The 17,893-nt window shown below is 43.5% G+C and overlaps 1 protein-coding gene across 1 annotated transcript; it reads left to right on the top strand.

The window, feature by feature from the left end:
* The first annotated feature begins 1,513 nt into the window (after positions 1-1,513).
* On the top strand, positions 1,514-5,388 carry irx1b (iroquois homeobox 1b). The gene is made up of 5 exons (XM_008300653.1): positions 1,514-1,826; positions 2,608-2,850; positions 3,317-4,112; positions 4,328-4,388; positions 4,987-5,388. The coding sequence occupies exons 1-5, from the start codon at positions 1,590-1,592 to the stop codon at positions 5,033-5,035; spliced, it is 1,386 nt and encodes a 461-aa protein (XP_008298875.1). The 5' UTR covers positions 1,514-1,589; the 3' UTR covers positions 5,036-5,388.
* The last annotated feature ends 12,505 nt before the right edge of the window (positions 5,389-17,893 follow it).

The raw sequence follows: 17,893 nt of genomic DNA, 5'->3' as shown, positions 1-17,893 counted from the left end.
GCGGCGGGGCTCGTCATAATATGTGTTTAGGAAAACAGCTTTGAGATTCATGAGTAAAGCCCTCTAGGTGCCAGCGCCGAGGAGGGAAGAGAACGGAGAAAGAGACAGAGAGGACCATCACTTAGCTAGAGTGGGCTTTAAGCACTGTAATTAAATCATTAGACCCCCTCCCTCCCTCTCCCTCTCCCTCCCTCCCTCTCGCCCTCCATCCCTCCTTCCATCCCTCCTCCCTCCTCTCTCTCTCTCTGAGCTCAGCCAAGCTCATCAGTGGCTCAGAGTGTGAAATGATGAATCTGTATTTATGGAGGATGGAGTAATTACACAGCTAACCTCTGAGGGAACCCAGGAGGGCCACAGGGCCACCGAGCAGGGTGCGGGGTGCTCAACCTCATTAGCACTGCCCAAGTGTGTGTGACAGAGCGTGTGTGTGTGTGTGTGTGTGAGGTGTGTGTGTGTTCCAAAGGTTTTGATAGTAGATTCTGTCAATGAGGAAACATCAATCCGCATCCTCCCTTGTGTTCGGCTCTATTGTTTTTTCTTCCGCCCTCTACATGATAACGTTGCATCTTCCACTGGATATAGTACCTTTTACCCCCTCTGCAACACCACTGGCTGATCCCAGGGCCCAACACAGTACAGTAGTCCATTCTTCTCAGCCCAACATCTGTCATTTTCCAGTCCACAGCTCCTGTGTGCTCCATATCTCTGCTATCTCTTATCCACTCCCAATCTCTGTCATTACCTTCAGCCTCCTTTATCCTGCTTCTCAAAAAAAAAATGCTCCACTGACTTCCGTCGATAATCAGGGACATTCCTCGCGGATCTGGCCGACCATATCGATGCCTCCCAGCCCATCTGCTGGCCAGGAATGTCCCGGCATACCGTGCGAGTCAGCTGTAAAAGCATGGAGGGAGAAATTACACCCAGAATATGCGAGGAAAATGTTTCCAATGCATTGTTTTTATTAAAGGAAAGCCACTTTTTTTTTTTTTTTAAGTTCCAGATGATGTTACAAATATGAATATGAGCATAACAATGTGACTACTTCATGTACAGATGGGCTGAGGTGGAGCATTTGTTAAATAACGTCACACTGACCACAAAAAGACACATGTACTCTGCGCACACACAGGTTTCCTTTTTCTGTAGACACAGTGAAGACTGTAGGAATTAAATCACACACATCAACACACACACACACACACACGACCTAGGCTAACCAATGCACTAATCGCCTGCCCCGGGCATAGGAGGAGCTTGGTGCTTAAGTAGGCTGCCAATCAGTCAGTCAGCTCCACATCCAGAAGCTCCTGCGGCCAGACACACGCATCACTCCGCACTCGAGGTGCCAAACTGCGGCTCTGACACAACTCGGAGGAAGAGGAGAAGTGGAGAAGCTTGACAGTTTCTTTTTTTTTTAAAGGGGGTACCTTGTGATTTAGACAGCCCCCTTCATCCTCCTCATCTTCTTTCTGGGGATTCCTACTTTCTCTCTCTCTTTTTTTTTTTTTTCTTTTTTCCTTCCTCTGCATCCTTCTTGCTGCTGTTGTGTGACTTTGGGAGAGATTTACTCTACGCGCTCTCCGGACATGTCTTTCCCTCAGCTGGGGTATCCCCAGTTCCTCAGTGCCTCCCATGAGGTGTACGGGAGCGAGCGGCCGGCCTCTGCCCGGGAAGGAGCTGCCGAAGGCGGCGTGAGCTCATCCGCCACCGCGGCGGCTGTCGGCTCTATGCTGGGGATGTACGGGAGCCCATGGGCGGCTCACAACTACAGTGCCTTTCTGCCGTACAGCGGAGCCACAGATCTCGCCCTCATATCCCAGATGGTGAGAGTTGAGACTTGTTTCCTCGCTGAAGCTGCTCAGGTGTTAATAATAGAGCAGCTACTTTGTGCTTTTGTCAGGCTCATGTGTGTGTTTTTTTTACTGTAATGCGTAATCTGTGCGTAAAAGTGACTGAGATATCTAAATATATAGATCGTTGGTTTTTGGAGAACATTTGCATTTATTTTACTAAATAAAATCCAATCTACGAATTCATTGCCCTGGTTTTCAAATTTAAATATTTATAGAGCTGATTTGCAAAATACTAAAGGATCACACACAACAGAATGATCTTCTGGAGCCCACAGTGAGACAAAAATCTACAATTTTAGGTTCAGATTTATTTTTTTGCTTCTCTGTAAATAATGCGAATGTGAAGAAAAAAGTTTCTGTTAATTTGGATTTTCTCTGATCTGTCGTAGAGATTAATTGAATAATTAATTGCATTAATGAGAAAAACACAATTACAAAATACGTCAGCGACCACAGGTATTTGTCAAGTCAAGACAGAAATAATTCATATAATTTAAAAATGCAACCACTTTATAAAATAAAATAATTGTGATATTGTTGTTGTTTTTGTTTTAATTAAGAATATGGCCAATTACGTTTTTTTCTGTCAAATTTACGATTGGCTGAAACTTTCAAAAACTTTTTTTCCCCTTTTTTGTGGCATAAATATCTGTTTACATCCTGGTTTTGATGCCTTTTCTGAACTTGGGGAAGGAATAACTTTGAGTCGCTCAACAAGTTGTCACCTCCTTTCTCCTCAATCACATCTCAGGGCTCCCAGTACGAGCTGAAGGACAGCCCGGGCTCCCACCCAGCCGCCCTGCCTGTTCACACGGCTCAAGGCTTCTACCCATACGGCCAGTACCCGTACGGGGACCCGTCCAGGGCCAAGACGGCCACCAGGGAGACCACCAGCACTCTGAAGGCCTGGCTGCAGGAGCACCAGAAGAACCCTTACCCCACCAAAGGAGAGAAGATCATGCTTGCGATCATTACGAGGATGACACTCACACAGGTGGGTAATGTGTAGAGTGCCAGCTGTGACTGTGTGTTAAAGAATTCTATAATATATCTGTACTTTGGGGACATTTGATAGGACGCACACCGCCAACCTTAAAAGCAGCTTTTGATGACCATCAGCCTCCATTTACAGGGATAATAAATTACCAAGTGGTTGTTTTTAAAGTTGTATTCATTCTTATAAATCCATACAAGAGCTCTCCTTAATTACATTAAACGACACGTTGCTTAAAATGATAATCCAGTTGCCATTTGTTCAGTAAATAAAGTCGTACTTTCACCCAGAGCGAGAAAAGTCTCCATCTGGATTTCTCATCTCAAAGCTCTGTCAATAAGAACTAATTGTGGACACTGAGTAAATAATTATGGAGCTTCTTTTTGCACATGTAATAATTGTCTCTACCCACAGCTTTCAGCGACTTATTAATAATGCGTAAATATTTTTTTTTTTGCTTCTCTAGGTGTCGACGTGGTTTGCAAACGCTCGCAGACGCCTAAAGAAGGAGAACAAGGTAACTTGGGGCCGCAGCGCGGAGGACCGGGACGGCCGCATCTTCAGCAGCGACAACGAGGACGAGCACGGCAAGAACGGCAGCGACGACGAAGATGAAGAGGAGGAAATCGATTTGGAAACCGTCGATATCGAGAGACCAGAGGAGCAGCGAGCAGGGGAGCAGGGCTCCGGGAAGGGAGAGGGAGAGGCAGGCCTGTCCGCCAGAGAGCAGGCCTCGGAATCGAAGAGCTCGGAGAGCAGCAGGACGCTTTCTGTGGAGGGCCTGAGAGGAGTGGAGGCGGCTGTTTCTCTCAATAAATCTCCTGGTGGTGTCAAACTCGCAGTGGATCATTCACCCAGCAGACAGGAGTGCCAGAGACCACCGCAGAGCAAACCCAAAATCTGGTCTCTGGCTGAGACCGCCACTGCCCCCGACAGCTCTCACAAATCTTCCCCCGCGGCCCATGCGCACCACCCGGCTTTGGCCTCCGCCGGCCACCCGGCTTTACTCCCGGGTCATGGAATATATACGTGCCAGATTGGCAAGTTGCACAACTGGGCCAACGCGGCTTTTTTGAATGCCAACTCTCTTTTGAACATGAGATCGCTCCTCGGAGGGGCGCCGGCCGGACACCTGCCTCTCCACGGCGCAGTGCCGGCTGCGCGTCGTGACGCACGACCGGCGGCGGCTGGCACAGGAGCCTCGGGGACGGAGGAGGACAGCGATGTAGAGTCGTCAGGCAGTTTTAGCCCAAAAAGAGATGGTATGGACTGCATGTTATTTATTTTTCTGACTGGGCCTCTCTAGAATCACATTTACTCACATGACAACAAGAAATGAGTCAACAAAGCAGTTATCAGCAGGACTACATCAGGCTCAATTGAACTTGATTTTTTTCAAGTATTTAATTTTATTTTGTTCATAAATAAATTGTCACTCATTTGGCCTGATTTGACTGTTTTATTTTTGTTTTTGCAGATGAAGAGAGCGACCACAGGCCTGAATCCCTGAAGTCCCCGTTTCAGCTGATCACTGACAGGTAACCTCGTGCATTTGAAATCAATTTGGCATTATGACACTATCAACCTCAATTTCTTTCCACATGTCTTCTGCTAAATGAACCTGAAAACGTAGGTAAACACTGTTACACCTGACTGGGCGGGGAGGCTGAGCCCAGCACATAAATCATGTGATTGAGTCCCCCACTTTAACGCCTCGTCAGGCAGCAGTCTAATATATCCTGCCTCCCTCCCTCCTCTCCATCCTCCTCCCCTCCTCCTCCTCCTCCTCCTCACCCAACAATGAGTTATCGCCACCTATGTCATTTAAATAATCTGCCGCCATTTATTCACGCCCCCTCAGTGAATGAAGCTAATGCATGTCAAAGAAAGCGCTGATAGCAACATCATCAATGAAGTGGAGCGTGAAAAGACATAAAACAATTTACCTACAGTGATTTTTTAAATTTGCATAAATAAAGTTTAACATCAAACTGCCAGCTTTTAAAATGGCTTGATTTAAAAGTGTGTGTTAATAATATTTAGGATTTTTTAAAAGAGCAAAAAAAAAAAAATCTTATAGTTGATTTTAAATTCCAAACTAAATGTAATTTCTGCATTCCTATTCTGTTTCCTCAGACCTCACCATGGGACAGCATCACAGCGAGTTCTGACAACAACATTATGAGAAGACAAAGAAAAGAAAGAAAGAAAAAAAAAGGAAAGGGATTATTTTTTTTTATTGGGGACCGTTTTCCGGAGGGTTTTTTTTTTTTTTTTTTTTTTTTTGACTGGGGCAACCTGTCATAGTATTACTGTTTAGCTTCTACATGCAAAAGAGATGGTTGTTTTTGTCACAGATTTGCTTGTATCTCTCTTTTATGTCCTCTGTTTTTTTCCCCTTCTTCTTCTTCTTCTTCTTCTTCTCCTGCTCTTCTGTTGTGAATGGAAACCCTGAAAATTGTAAATACAGGATATGAATGTGTCTTTAAAGAATATATTTTTTGGGAACTAAATAAATGTCATTATAGTCATTTATTATTGCAGACTTTCCCCCCCTTCTGTATTTAATGAATTCATTTAAAAGGGAAAAAAGAAGAAGGGGACTGCAGCGGGCATGAAGACTTAAACTTCCAAGGAAGAAGGCAGCATTTGCTTTTCAAAAAGTGTTTCCCTTTCTTTCAGTGAGATTTCTTTTTATTATTGTAATTTACATGATGATATTTGACGGACATCAGTTTTAATTTGAACAGCTTAATTACTGTCAGCATAGAAATTCTCCTTTTGCTGCTCCTCCCTCCAACAAGTTAAGTGTGAGTTCACAGAGGATTCAAGTATTTTAAGGGTAATTATACATTTATATTAATATTTATATAATACATATATATTACAGCTAATTTCCATTTGACCCTTTTGTCCATGTGTCTGGTTTGTTTCATATTCCCCTTGCCAACTAAACCATGCACTGTCAGCCCTTTTCTCTTTACAAGAAAAGTCTCGCCTTTATTGAAATCTGCACTCTCGCCAAAACTCGTAGACTTATGCCAGCTTCTTGGAAGCCACTGCAAACGCTGCGGAAATTGAAATTGAAGATTTCCAGGACCTTGTGAACCTGCGCCTGTGCTTTCAGCCCAGGCCTCCTTGCTTTAAAGTTGGATTATACCCCCTCAGTACCACCGCTGCCGCCTCTGAAATATGGATCAGACGGCAGGAAAGGCCAGCAGCCAGTATGGGGGCGGCAGCTCAGAGGGAGGTGGATGGGAGGGGAAGAGGGGTGTGTGGTGGGGGGGTGGAGTGGGTGGGCTGCGTGTCACTCTGTGGCATCCTTGACGTTCACAGGCCCGAACGCAGGGGGCACGGAGAGAAAGAGGCAGGATGGTGGGGGGTCTTAGGGCTGCTAATAGTGATTGTTTCTCAAAGCTGTGCTCCTGTGCTCGCTTTAGCAGCACATCATGCATAGTTTGGGGTCCTCTGGCCTCTCGAGGGGCCCAGGCAGCTTCAGGTTTATGGACCGACCAAATGTAGTTTAGTTGCACGTTTAAACATTGCAAGAAATCTTTAAAAGTTGCAACTGCGAGGTGACAACTTTGATTTCTGATGGCTCAATCCGAATAGCCAAGCTGCACCTTAAACATGGCTTGTAAATTACATTTTAGGTGAAGTCCACAGAGCCCTGGTATGATTAAAGTTTTGCTAAACCTGGATCACTTACATGTCTGCAAAGGTGCAAAAAAAAACAACAGGGATGTGCTGCTTTCTGTCATCTGATAGCAACAGTTAATAAGTAGCCTGAAGCGTAACTTGAGCTTTTGATGTCTTTTGCTAAAACGTGTGATATAACTGAAACCGGTATAGACGGGGATGCAGCAGATGAACAGTATCACAGTCAGATGAGGGTTTTAGCGAGCGTCGTGCACTCAAAGACAAAGAATCCCAGCCACCAGATTTATGGACCGGGAGACACGACTCAATGCTGCCACCTGACTCTCAGAGAAAGTAGAGCAGAATTGTAGCACCAGGACTGCGACTGTCGCTGCTGCGTCTGTACTCCCTCTCAGGTACAATACACTCAACTCCTCTGCAAGTCTGCTTTGATATGCCTGCTTGAAAATTTGTAAAACATTTATCTTCTGATGTCATTTGAGCTGACAGTTTCTGACATCCGTCTGTGTGAAATCCACATATTTTTTTACATTTGGTATTTTTCATTTAAAGAGTTTGTAATTAAAAATGCACAAAGCATAAAACGTGGCAGGTCCCACATAAATAATACGGAGACGCAAGGTTTCCATTTGGCCTCATGGTGCTGATGTAACATGATTGATTTCTTCTATTGGGCTCAAATGACCAAACATATAACATAATGCCAAGATCTCCTCCGCCAAGCCTCATATACCGGCCATATTGTAAATACAAATTCCATCTTAATTAGTACTAATTTGTACTTTTCTGGCCAGGAACTAATTTGCAACTTCTGGGAAGATCACAGCTCTCACAAAACATAAAATACACCTCTTATAGTACACAAGTGTGTGTTCTTCTTCTGAGTCTGAGTGTGTATCTGGAAAATGAAAAGATCTTTATAGACGTTATACAGTAGGACATGTCAATTACTGTCATGTTGGTTATGTATATTTTTTAAGAATAACTTTGCGCCGTGATTTCACAGTTTTCAGTGTTGGCTGATGATGGTTTTCCTGGTTGACCTTTGGTGGGTGACAACGCACGACAGTAAGCATGATCGGCTCACGTACAGTAAAGAAAATTAGTCTATTTGACATAAATCTGTGCGTTTTCCTGTTACTTCTGACTATTTGATTCTAAAGTGCTTGAGTGAATGAAACTCCAATTAACAAAAATCTAATTCTTATCATTTTGTGCACGGCTGATTTTCATTAGAAATAAAACCTCTTTGAAAGGTGCAAGAAATTCCTCTATGCAGGTAAAAACACAATTGAAAACACAATTTGTTCTTATTAACAAATTGGCCTGTATTTTTTTTAATGTGATTAGAACAGGACATGTTACGAAATCTTCATTTTATCATTCGCACATTTTCATTCTCACATGGACTGAATTTACTTATTTGAGAGTCGCATCACACAAAAACTCGCTTCTGTAAAAAAACAAAGCAAACAATTTGTGGATTTTGTTTTGTATGACTCAGACAAACAACATATAAAGAATCAATTAGCGAGCTTTAGGTGTGCAGAAGTTGTCGAGAGAACCAGGCTTGATTGTCTAAAGTAAGCTCACAGGCAGCCGATTTCATAACGATGCTGCAAAATTACTTTAAACCTGACGTTTGTGTCAAAATTAGACAGTCGTGACTGGTGGTGCTTTCAGGTGGATCCGATTTTTCTTTTTTTTTCCCTCATTCAAAAGTCTGTATAGAATTCATCCATCTATCCATCCTTCCACCTACATTTCCGTTACCACAGAGAGAGAAAGAGTCAGAAAACAGGAGATAGAAAGAGCAAATTCGAGTGTAAAGAGAGCAAATGAGAGCGGGAGAGATGATGCAGTGAGAGCTGTCATTGATGTGAGAGCAGCATGGAAGGAAGCCAGACACTTGAGGCCATTTTCACTTCCTCTGCCAGCTCTGACAGACTGCCATCAGCACCGCTGAGGAGAATATCAGCCACTCTTTCGCTTACACACACTTCACTTTTTCTACACTTCATCCCAGCCAGATCGTGCTACTGTTCTTCCAAGTACCCAAACAATATGTTATTCTTTCAAAGTTGGAAATCAGTGAGCTTAGCATGATGGAGCTGAAAATGACATCAAATGGCTGTTTTATCAGTAACACAGTGTGTCCAAAACATGTTTTGTTATAAAAGGAGTGGAAAAAGCGAGCAGATCCAAAATATGATTAGTGGATTCTGGCTGGTGCCACTGCAAACTTCTTCAGAGTACCAAGTTTAGGCTTCGTGTTGGTTGTTTGTCGCCCAAGCTGCCCCAAAACTTTTCAAAAATAGAACCAGGTAGTCAATGTAGGAAAAAAAAAAACAGAAGAAGCCAGCAGTGAGATAAACAACCATCACTGAGAATAAGACTTGCATCAGCCCCTCAAACTCTCAGTGTGAACAGAGTCTTCATTGGTGCTTTGGTATTCTGATATAGGCTCTTTGGTGAGTTCTAATCCCTATTAAAGAGGCAGATTATGGAAGGGATTTGGCTTTGATTTGCCTGTCCCACTGCTCTTTTCTGTCAGCATCTCCCTCTCTATATATACCCTTCTCTCGTTTTTCTTTCTCCCTGCTCCTCTGTCGTGTTGATGGGATGGTCAGGGATTGAACAATGATTGCCTCCGTGTGTCATCCCCCTCACACTCCCGCCCATTTAGCCATCCTCCTGTGATTATGGCCACATGGATGAGGGCCCCCGGTCGCCTGAATAGATTTGTTAAAGGCCCCCAGTGGATGAGAGAGGTCCAAGCCCCGTAGCCTGGCCCTCGTGTGTGGAGCTATCCCCTTTCGAGGCACTCTGCATGGGGGTGAACCCCATGCCAGTCCCCTCCTCCTCCTCCTGCAGCGGTTATCCCTCCTACTCCTCTCCGCTCCTCCGCCACGCAGAGATAATCAGGCTTATGTAAAGACGACGTGCTCTTTTGACAGTCATCAGCTCATCAGTGATCCAATCAAGCCCAAATCCGCCATTGTTCGCCCCTCAAAGTGTCTCAAATCCGCTTGTGCAGGAGAGAGGGGCTGCGCTCTTTATCCTGCCAATCACTCCTGACATTCCTGCCACTGTTGCCATGGCCTGGGGTCGGAGGTCGTGAAAACAGAGAGCATGAGCTGACTCGGGGAGAATGGCGAAGCACTAAAGGAGGGACTCGCCGCTCAACGGCCCCATTGGTCAGCCAACGCAGGGGGTAAATGTAGACAAGTTAGGACTCTATAGCCCCGCTGAGAGGGCCAGCCGGACAGAAAGAGACACACGGGCATGTGAGGAGAGAAAAGGAGGGGATGATGAGGCTAAGAAAAGGGCCAAGGGAAGAGGCAGAGGGCAAGAGAGGTGTTAGTGGAGAAAGGGGGTAAAAAAGGAAAAAAAAAAAAAGGTTAGGGAGGGATAGTGTTTGATTGCCAAACAGGCTTTACAGAGCTTGACCTTGAGGGCCTTGGAGAAGAAAAGGCCTGACACATGGTTAAAGAAATAATGAACATGTGAGTTCATATTTTGGGAATTTTTAATAGATTTTTTTTAACACTCGTTATTGCAGGAGCTCAAGACCGGAGGAAAAAAAAAAAATCAGGTTTGATCCATGTGTGTGTCACGAACGCTAGCTGCTGAGCCGTAATTTGAAATGGAAATGTACCTCCCAACGCAATGAAGCTAATGCATGTCATTGCAGGATAAGCGGGGCACTGGGTTAAATCTGTTGTAATGTTGTCAAAAGAATAATTTTCTGTACCCAATGTATACGTAAGTGAGCAAATGTTTAGCCTAGACAAGATATCATAGGGAATTTACGCCATTCACTGTTCCTCCATAGGGATTAGTGGAATTAAGCGTTTTGCACAAAAGCAAAGTATCAAAACTCATGAGTAATTCAACAAGCGCCCACAATACCGAGTTTACCGAGTGCTGCTGCTTAGCCCAACGTTTATTGTGGCGTTGCAGCTGCGAGTACCGTACAGACAAATAGCAAACATTGTCACTGGCTTTTAAAGGAGACAAATTTAATATACAGGGAAAATACACACAACAAATACTATGAAAGGGTGGGAGTGATAAGTCCTTTCTCTTGTTGTCTGCCTATTCATGGCAATAAATCTGAGGGAAGAAGCAGATTAGGACAGAGGGAGGGTTTGTGGCTGGGTGTTCGCATCGCTGGCTCCTTTCAGCCATTTTGAAACAATGTTTATCCACTGGTTTGTTATAGCATAGCAACTTAGCTTAGTGTACTGCTGTGAGAGTCCTGAGGGGGCTGAGGACTCGCTGCGTCTTTGTCTCGCCTCCATTGAGACGCGCTGGCGTGCTGGAGCAGGGCGGAGAAGCCGCGCAAAATTAATGCGTGTGAGATCTTGCCGATTTCTCTGATTTGAGTTCGTGAAGTATTTGGGAAATGCTGCAAGGAATGAATGCATCAAAGTGTTTTTTGCAGGTTTTTGCAACCACTGTTTGCATGTTAGACAGACTGGTTTGACTTCTTAGAGACCACAAATGTGCTTTCTGGCATTTAGCTGCTGAAAATCTGTTTAATTATTATCTTTTTTTGTGTGTGTGTTCTTAAAACAGAAAAAAATGAAGAACTCTGGATAGGGTTTCTAATGCAAGCAATTAGTTTGCATGAAGCCTATTTCTGACATGTACTCCTTTCAATTAATCTAAAGACATCTAAACATGTCAGCTTTATGTCTGTTGTTTTTCCTCAGAAGTACAATCTTATTACCGACCTCATTCACTTTTAACACGGCACAAGTCTGAACTGCCTGTAGTCACATCAACAGACAGACGTTCACAAGATTACGACGCTGTTAGGCTACAGCGCACAAAGTCATGCTGTAAAACCTGTGACCTAATGCCAGTTTTGGAGATGCTTGAAACAGCAATAACATGAGTACAAAAAAAAAACCCTCATCTCACACATCACATGGTATATCCAGTGGTGGTCCAGTCTAATGCAGGTACCGACTCTCTCTGGGGTGAATATGCCTGAATGAAGCTTTGCGGAGCATAAATGGAAAAGTGATCTATGTCTGAATGAGAAAACACTTTAACAGATTCCAGCAATGTTACGTGTTTAAAAAGGGCTTATTGTTCTAGAAACTAATGAAATGAGCACGACACTGCTCTGCAACACACGAAGAAAAGTCTCATATTGTTGACAGATTTTGAGCCACATTAGCAGCATGATTCTAGGGAAGCTCATTAATGTCAGAATGAGTCGTCATTACCTTAAATGATCACTTATCGTCCCGTGTTATTTGGTCAGACCATAGACTGTATAAACGATGGACGTAGCAACCTGCCCTGAAAAATGAAGCCAACCCGGAAGTGTCAAAAACCTACATCTGCTAGCTGTTGGCTCCAAAAAGCCCTGGCTCCCATAGAAATGAATTGGAAAAGAAGTGATCACAGATCATGAAATACTGCATTCCTCCAGCTCAGGATTTTTTTGTATTAGTTTTCATGGTCAAATCCAGAGATCAGGTGGCCAATCTGAAAATAAATCAATACTGAATTTTTAAAAAAATCATCAACATTTTGCGGGGCAAGGGGCGTGGCTGGCTTGATTGACAGTCGGCAGCGACCATATAGACGAAGTGAGCAGAAGGCGGTAAATGTGGGCGGGGCAGAGAGGGCCCGCCTCTCAATCCATCTGACCAATCGCTGCTTCTATGGCTCCGCCCCCCTCAGACGATTTTTGCGTCACTGGCTCCAAAAATCCAAGATGTCAACCAGGAAGTAGCAAAACCCTGGCTTCATTTTCTCAATGCAGAAACCAACGGGTGACGTCACGGTAGCTACGTCCATCTTTTATACAGTCTATGAGTCAGACCACCTCCAAAAAAAAAAAAAAAACATATACAGTCAACACCACGGCTTACCATTTCCACCTAGAAACTACAGCACACTGACGACAGTTTTAAAAATATATATTCAGACTTTTAGGGTTTCATACTTAACAAACTAATTCTGCTACAGGGTGAACTTTCCTTATCAATGTTCTTCTTCAGAATTGATTTCTGGCTCAAACATGTGTGGCTGAATCACACCCAATACTACAACTTGCCATCGTTTGACACAGTTTTGCAGCGTTTGAGCAGAATCGTGGGTGAGCTGGTGTGCTCGAGGAGAGTGTAGATAGATGGAGGCAGACACTATGTGGAGCCGCACATTCAAGATGAAGCATTTAGGGGAAGTTTACTTTTCATTTAAAGGAAATCTAAATGTGTAAGTCTAATACCCAGAGATGAGGTTAAATCTGAGACAGTAGAGAGACTTTAAAACTTGGCATAGCATGTTTCTGGCATCCACTGGGCAAAAACTTCATGTGAACCGTTCAGGATGTTGAATTTCAAGCGGTCTGACAGGAAAGTCGACCTCTGCGCCGTATCTTTTCAGGCTTTAGCAAATCTAGCCCGTGGCAGGAGAACAATAACAGGCTTTTCACCAAGATCAGGTGAGATGTTACAAGGAGTAGCTCCTGAATGACAGCAGGAGTTGGTGGCACAAAGGTTTTTGAATTCTCTGCGATGCCAAATATTAATGTTGTCTTTTAGCGTGACTATTGTTGCACATCGGGCATAGAGTGGAGAGGAGTAGGAGGAGCTTTTTTTTTTTTTCCACCTTTTCCAGATTTGTTGAAACTGCAGCTTTAATTTACCAAATATTGTAGTTGGTGGCCTAGGATCTACAAAACTAACGACGCCTCTGTCAGCCTGAACTTTCACTTTCTTTATTACTGATATATCGACTTTACCACGTGGAGTGTCAGAGGGGATGGGGGCCTATCCAAGCAGGTCATCAGTCCATCAAATCCTAACATAGAGAGCAAGCCACAAACAACCACACGCTCACAAAAGGCTAATTAAGAATCACCGAATAACCTAACATGCATGTGGGAGGAAGCACCCAGAGAAAACCCACACAGTCACAGGGACAACATGTAAAGTCCACACAGAAAGCCCAACTACCATCAGGTTCAAACCCAGAACCTTCGCGTTGTGAGGCGACAGTGCTAACCTCTTTACCACTGTGCCACCCATATATATATATACAGTCTTCCTCAAATTGATTCATACCCTCCCATTAAAGAAGGAAAAAACAGCTGTAATTGAAATAAGTTGGAATTGACAAACTAATAAAAAACAAAAATTTAATGAAAATCATGACATTGCTTTTAAATTGTGGTTCAACAGAAATATTAAAAAAAACAAACAAGCAAACAAGCATGATGGGACCCGTAAACTAGTATTTAGTTGAACAACCCTTTGAGCCAATCACTGCAATCAAGTGTTTTCTGTAACTCTCAATCAGACTTCTGCACCTGTTGACAGGTATTTGGATTTCGGCCCACTGCTCATCAGCAAAGTGCTCTAATTTGTCCTGCACAGTTTCTTGTTTTCTTTTGTCTTTTTGTTAATTATTCTTTTCAACCACGATTCAAAAGCAATGTCTTATTTCACTAAATTATAATTTCGCAGATTTAATAGAAGGGTATGAATAAATTAGAGGACGACTGTATATAAGTCATCCAACTTTGTGCTGCCTCCTTCAACCGCTTTTATACGTGTAGAGAAGTCAATATGGCGTTCAATCACTGCTCAAGAGATGCTGGTTTAGCAAGCTAAGTTTTAAAGATGCCACCCCGTTCTCCTGCAGTAGTGTACAGAAGAAGTTAAAACTGTCAGGGTCTTGAAAATTTGACTTTCCCGAACAAGACTCTTGTTTGAAGGAAAAAACAAAACCTTTCTTTAAAAAAACTGCATTTTAACATACAAAAGTACAGTTTACATTTTTTTTTGTTTGTTTTTTTGAGACCTGACTGTCCGTATATTGAAAGAAAACATGTTTCACTTCCGAAAATCCTTGATATGAATCGATTTGTTTTAGAATTAGGCTGAAATGATCTCATAAGATGAGGATTCTGCCGATGTACAGTAACACTGGGTGCAAAAATCCCGTCTGCTGTCTTTCACTTTGTGGATAATGACAGATGACTCACAGGTCACATATCTTCACAGCGTAATTACACATGAGATGCGTGCACGTGCATACACACACACACACACACACACACACACACACACACACTATCATTCTGGCGCATGCACACACACAAACAGTTGCAGAGTAATATGAGTCCTCATTCATTTACCCAAGTCGTTTAGGGTAATAGAGCTTAATGGAGTGTATTAACCCTGTCCAGCTTGCGTTTCCCCCTCAGATGTGTGTGTGTGTGTGTGTGTGTGTGTGCGTGTGTGTGTGTTCATGCACACGCACAGGGAAAGGGGGAAACCTGCCAACTGTTTATCTGCAAGGGACACACACACACTGGGGGAGTGGAGATCTGGTTTCCCACTGTCACAGATGCTTACCCGCCTCTCCATTAGTGATGTGATTGGAGTGGACATAGAAAACCAGCAGCCTCGTTCCCATAGGGGCAATCTGGGAAAATTATTGCCCAGCTCTGGGAGAACGTCAGCGCTCCAGAAAGAAGCACTTAATTGACTGTTATCACATACAACTTCTCTGTCGACCGCATAGCATGTGTTTCTGAGCATTTGGTGTGGATTAATACTTTGCAAAAAAATAGCGTTTGATGGCACGTGATCCATGGTGGCAAGAGGCTCACAGGAGCTGCAGGAGGCTCTATAGATGTGGAGAGAGGAGATCAGACGCTCAGCAGCGTTTACTGGGTAAGTAACAAACAGATGATCAGTGGAGATTGAAGATTCATACAATAGTTAACAAGTTTGTCTTTACCCTCTTTTCTGTTTGATACCAGGAGAAAATCACATAAAGAACGCTATGATGTCTCGTCTTTGTTGTCAGGCCTGGTACACACACTGTGACAAGAAACACGCTGAAACAAAGGGTGCAAGCTCAGTTGGGACGGACGCTGCTGGTGGCCAGAAGTCCTGGGAGGTCCGGTCAGAGATGTAACATGAAATCTGCAGCCGCTCCCGAGTGTGTGCACGCAGACAAGCGGGCCCACTGTGTTGCCTTTGGTCGGTCACTAAATTGTGGGTGACCTTTTTCACCCCTGGTCAATAACAACTGCAAGCTGAGCCCGCTGCACCCTCAGGCGAACGCCCGGCACACACACACCAGAACCGCCGCGGTAAAGGCTGTAGTTCCTCAAACCACCAGAGGATGGCACCTGCGGTCTAAGCAGTGGGTGCTGCAGCGGCATAAACACCGGGAGGGGGAAAGGTAGCAGTGATTCCCCCGTTTTTTGTGGCATTCCTCAATTCTAAACTGGACACAGGAGCACAATTCTCTGTGGCTAAATGTGATTAATAGTTTTATAGCCTGTTGGGATTTTGTAATGATTTTACTTTGTGGTTTCAGTTTGGCTGATTAGAAGTAATTCATGATGACAGTCTTTGGATTTTTTTTTTTTAACCAAAGCATAAAGTTCAAAGATTCTGATTCTTCCTGACTTAACCCACATCTCAGGCCTTCTTTACCAGCTCAGACAACATACTTCAAAGCCCATAAATCATACTTGAAATGGATTAATTATTACATTGTTGAAGCTCTTAAAAGTTCTATAATATAAGTAACGCACATAACCCACAAAATGCCATGAAATATCTTTGTTTGGAGTTTTTCCTGCATTTTTATTTTTATTTTTTTTTACCATCAAGTGTGCACATTCTGATTCTGATCTTTAATCTGCATATTGTATTGCACATAAAGGTCATGGAAAAAGTTTTTGTTTTAATTTGCAATTATCATTTTTATACACACTACAGTGGGGCCTGTGGAGACAAGAAACAAAAAACTGTCTCGACAAAATAAAAGAGTAACTGCATTGAATACAAAAAGGTCAAATATTATGACACAAGAGCAAAGAGGATATAAGTATGAACGGAAATCAAGGCCGATCGAGAGAGATAATGGACAAATAAGCAGGTGGGATCAATGGGCGAGTTAAGGTAGGTTAAAGTGTTTGTTAAAGGCTCTATCGGTCTCTGTGGACTGAGGCTTGCAGAGCTGAATAATGTATGTCCGCTCCCGGAGTAATGAAGTGGAAGTGATAGGGAGGAATACAGCTGGCCTCCCAGGGCTCAGCGCAAACTGTACACACTCTTAAGGACTGCCTGTAGCCTGAACCTGTCTCCTTCTCAGCCTCTGTCTGTCTGCTTCTTTTACACACACACACACACACACACACACACATATTGCACTGTGGCTAAGAGGGTTAGCTTGTCTCTGTTCCCGTGTCTTACATCATTGATGAGGAAGACCAGGGCATTTATAGTATCCCACTCAAGGGTTCAACAGCTCCAGATCTTCCATGAGGCTCTTATTAGACAGAGGCAGTGTGCACAGATAGCATGGCTGCTGCTCAGTGGTCACACAAGTTGCTCGGTGTTGGCAGCCTTGTTTGCGGCTCAGATCGAGCCTGTTTTGCACGTGTACTCGAGTTGCCATCATTGTGCCCAACAAGAGGCAGCCACTTGCAGGCCGTGTCTGGTGGTGGAAAAAAGAAGAAGCTATTTTCCTTTCCTCATGATCCATTTATTGCCCGTCCTCCTCTGTCCTCTTCTTTCTCCCTGAGCATCCCTCTTTTTACTCAACGAGCAAAAGCCGGACAAAAGGTGGAAAACCTACCTCACGTCACCCCCGTGTTTCTTTTTCCGACGGAGGAGCACTGTGAGCAGAGCAAGTCTTGCACGGAAACAAATTTTCTCCTCGCTTTGTTTCACAAATCTTTAGATTTCTGTCTTGACAAAGGGCTCAGGAAAGCATACAAACACTATCTTTTTGTTGTTGTCAGACGCATAAAGAGGATGTTAAAGAAATAAGATGACATTTCTGGAGATGCGTTTATTTGGTTTCTTGTCAAGAGTTTTGATAAGACAACTGATATGACTCTGTCTGATCTGTCCACTTTGTGTAATTCTATGACCAGCACCTATAATGCTGAAATGAGAGCATTTGATTTCTAGCATCTGTTTAACTTAACCGGCTAAATAGTTGCATCAGTGACGATAACTTTAGCTACGATGACAGTACAGACATTTGTAAATTCCTTTGCAAGGCTCCCTCCTTTTGTTTGGCTCTTTTGCGACGTGCATTAACAGAAATCTTGGGTGTCAACTTTCACTAAAGTGTTGTTCAGTTCTTCTCCTTTTACGACATTTTTGCTTCCTACAGTGTGGAATCTTACTTAACATGACTGAATATCCTGTTACAAGGAATAAATAGGTAATCACAACTCACCTACTATTCCTGGCCAAGAAACCGTCTGTTGTTCAAACTGTAACCCCAAAGCGCCAAGTGGTAAAATTTTCATATTAACATCTGACTTGTTCTTTTAAATCAGAGTAATCCGAAACTGATAGCCTTATTTTGATTCATC

Source organism: Stegastes partitus, unplaced genomic scaffold, assembly GCF_000690725.1.
Source record: "Stegastes partitus isolate 25-593 unplaced genomic scaffold, Stegastes_partitus-1.0.2 Scaffold1570, whole genome shotgun sequence".
Lineage (NCBI taxonomy): Eukaryota > Metazoa > Chordata > Actinopteri > Pomacentridae > Stegastes > Stegastes partitus.
This window is presented reverse-complemented; position numbering and strand designations above follow the sequence as displayed.